This window comes from Aptenodytes forsteri, unplaced genomic scaffold, assembly GCF_000699145.1.
Source record: "Aptenodytes forsteri isolate BGI_AS27 unplaced genomic scaffold, ASM69914v1 Scaffold276, whole genome shotgun sequence".
In the NCBI taxonomy this organism is placed as follows: domain Eukaryota; kingdom Metazoa; phylum Chordata; class Aves; order Sphenisciformes; family Spheniscidae; genus Aptenodytes; species Aptenodytes forsteri.
In genome coordinates, this window is record NW_008795479.1 from 452,394 (window position 1) to 455,740 (window position 3,347).

At 62.2% G+C, this 3,347-nt stretch overlaps 1 protein-coding gene across 1 annotated transcript in view; it reads left to right on the plus strand.

Moving 5' to 3' along the window:
* The first annotated feature begins 49 nt into the window (after nt 1-49).
* The window catches only part of TUFT1 (tuftelin 1), a 14,115-nt gene continuing 10,817 nt past the window's right edge, over nt 50-3,347 (plus strand). Inside the window, exon 1 of the mRNA XM_019472572.1 lies at nt 50-145. Within this exon, the coding sequence (XP_019328117.1) occupies nt 50-145 (96 nt within the window). The remainder of the gene's footprint in view (nt 146-3,347) is intronic.

Consider the following 3,347-nt stretch of genomic DNA (forward strand, 5'->3'; position numbering starts at 1 on the left):
CCCGGGCTCGCCCGGCAGCCGTGGGGAGGTTCGGGGGTCTGCGGGGGCCATGCGGCCCCTCTCGGGCTCGGGGGTCCCTCTGCTGCCGGGGTCCGCGGCCGTCCCGTCCCCGGGACCTTCGCTGGGCCGGTCCACCGGGGCTCGGGTGAGCCCCGCTGGGGCAGGCGAGGACGGCGGAGCCCAGCGAGGGGTGCCCCGGTGTCGGCGTTGGGGTCCCGCTGGTCCCCATCACGCTTCTGGGGGGCTCCCGGGAATCCCAGCCGTCGCACAGTTGTCGAGCTGTCCCCGAATAATGTGTTTTTTTGGGTGATGCACCCCTGGAGCAGCTCCCAGGGGCCACGGGGCTGTGGCGGGGGGGGTTGGGGGGGGGAGCAGCCGGCAGCGAGTCTGTTCTGGCGCTTTCCTCCTTCGGTTACAGCAGGGCCTCGTGTTTTTCCCTTCGTTATCGTTGGGTTTTCCCCATTGCCGTCAGCAGCCAGGCCATCGCCGTGAGGACGGGCCCTGGGTGGGGCTGGCAGCGCCCCAAGGCCGGCCCTGCGCCGGCGCGGCGCCCCAATTTCCCCGCGAAGGGGGCGAAGCCGGCAGCGGTGCTCGGTGATTTGGCTTTTTGCTCAGGTTTTGGCAACCGGAGGGTTCCCCCGAAGGCGCCAGCAGAAGAACCGCGCCGGTGCTCAGCCGCCTTCCTCCATGCCGGCGGCCGCCCCGCTCCCCGGCCCCAGCCATGCCGGGTGACTCAGCTCTGAGTCTCCTTAGGAGAGTCCTAATTCCCCGCAGCTTTCCCGGCCTTATAAGGAGCGATTGCAGAGTTGGGCTCGTTTGGCTAATGGGTTATTACGGTGATAAGCGCCTCTGTAACGCCGGTGATCTCCAAATACCGGAGCTGTTTGCTGCTGATCCTTGGCGATACCCTCTGGGTCAGGTCAGGCCTGTTCTTATTTAACAGTCAGGACAGACGGACGGAGCGCCTTCCCCGTGGTTGCAAAACGCCGGCGTCGGGATCGCCGGCTGTGGGTCCTCGGATGGTGCCGCCTCTCCTCCACCCGGGATGCAATTGGGATTTGCGTGGTTCCCTCTTCCCCGGGAGCAGAGTCGGTGCCTCTCCCTCCAGCCAAGCTTTTCCCAAGTGGGTTTTTTTGGGCTGGATGATGAAAAACAGACCGAAAGATTTAAAATTGGCTTTGGCGTCCCTGAAAGCCCATCCTTAGTCGTCCTGGCCGATACTGCTCACCCTCATTTCCAGGGGACCCGGCTCTTGCCGGGTGGTTGGACCCAAAGGGTCGCCGGGCGCTGGACGGGAGCACGGCCGTCCTGCCGAACAGCCTCCAACTGCTGGTGCTTCGCTGCAGCCGTCACCCAAACCTGGCCAAGCTCTCCCGATCGCGGTTAATTCCCAAGGCTGGTAGTAACAGCCGTAAACACGCGGTGCCGGGCTGGGGTAACCCTTGGGGTGCATGGTTGAGGCGTTAAGGAAACATTTTCTGTACGAGGTGGGGTTTTTTCCAAGCAGGAGACGAGTGCGAGGCAATCCATCTTCCCAGTGCCGGCCACATTGCAAAACCCTCCTGCCTTCCCCGGAAAACAACGGAGGGGGCCTGAAACCCGCTGCCCCCTCCGCTCCAGGGCTGTAAACAGGAGGCAGAGCAGATTTAACGCCAGCTAGGAGGTAAAGGAGTGGGGTAGGGGAGTCCCCACGGCTCTGCTCCTCCTGCCCCAGCCAAATTCGGCACCTCGGAGGGGCAGGTTGCCGTGTGCTGGCCACGGTGTCCCTTTGGGTTGCTCCAGCTTTACGTCGGAGGAGCTGCTTCTCCTGGAAACCGCCCCGGTGCCAGCAAGGAGCTGATGGAACTTTGGCTGCGGGACAGTAAGAGCAAAGCCCAAAAATAACCATGCAGGAGCATTGTCGGGGACTGGCGCGCCGGCGGCGCGTAGAGACGAGAGCCAAATTAAGTGCCTCTTCTCCTCTCCTCTGTCCACCCGGCCCCGACCAGGTGCAGCTCACCGCAGCCGAGGCTGCTGCAGACAAACAAGCTGGGCAGGGAGGGGTTTGCTTTAACCCGGCTGCGCCTTCCGCCTCCTGCACCTGCCTCGGCCTCCTTAAAAGCATTTGCCGCACCAAAAAAGCTGGTTTTCTCCTCCGGTGATCCAGAGAGCCTCGCTCAAACATCCATCTTGTGTCTCGCCATCCCTCTGTCTCCTCCGTGCTTCCCGGCATGGAGGAGGATGGAGACGGCGGAGCCTTCCCCCGCTGGCATTTGCATGGGTGGTTTCCTGGTTGTTTGACCCGAGGTTTGGTAGCGCCGGTGCCGGTTGGGAAGGCACCGGCTGCTCTTCGCTTCCTGCCGCAGCCGGTTTGTGTCGGCTCAATGGCGGGTTTATCCAGGAGCAGGTTTTTTTTGGGTCTGCTGGGACGGAAAGCGCCCGCGTGCCGACTCGGGGTAGTTTTGGCTGCGGGGATGGAAATGGGCCGGTGCTTGTTTCTTATCGCAGCAAATCTTCCCCGGGTGAGCGATTTCTTTGGCAGCGTCCCACCCTCACGCGGGCTTGACGGGACAGGGATGGCGAATGCGAGATCCTGGCGCTTGTAAACAAAGCTGCGAGTAAGGACGCGTGAAGGGACTGATGTGCTGCCGGCGGCTCTGCCGGGCTCGTGCCGTGCCGAGGCTGCTGCCCTGCTGTCACCAGCCGCTCCGTGCTTTTACCCCCGGCCTTTCCCTGCGTCCCGTTTGCTTTAGGCAGCACGAAGATGATGGACAATGCTTCGCGTGCAGGCACTGCCGTGAGCCATTTTCCCTGCCGTAAAACCCTGAGTGCTTCTTCCATCTTCCCAAATCCACGGAGCACGCTGCGTCCGGCTGCTCTTACGTTTTTCTGACCAAAGTTTCCAACTTCTCGGGTCTTGCCAAGGAAAACATTCCTGGAGTAAAAGTTGCAGAGAAGTATCTGGTTAAATGATCAGTGCTGCTGAGTGCTAGCAGAGCCCGAGTGAAGTTTCTCTTGGATAATTGTCTTAACGGGGGAACGAAGGGGTCTGGCCACGTGTTTGAGATCCATAGGGGAGCTCCTCATTTCCCAGGGAGCCGGAGTTTGTGCGAGCAGCGTGTACAAAATATTTTGGAAACAAACAGATGGCTTGTCGAGACTTGGATGGCGAGGAGAGCGCTTGGAAGCGGGGAGGCAGAAATACCTTGACGTTGCTTTTGGAGAGCAGGAGGCTGACGTGGCCGAGGCGTGGCGAGGGGCGGGCGCCCAGCGCTGCGCGGGCACTACCCCGGCTCCGCGGTGCTGCCGCCCGAGAGCCCGCTGCCGTGGCCGTCGCCCGCCGAGCAGCTCCCGCGTTCTGGTTCGTT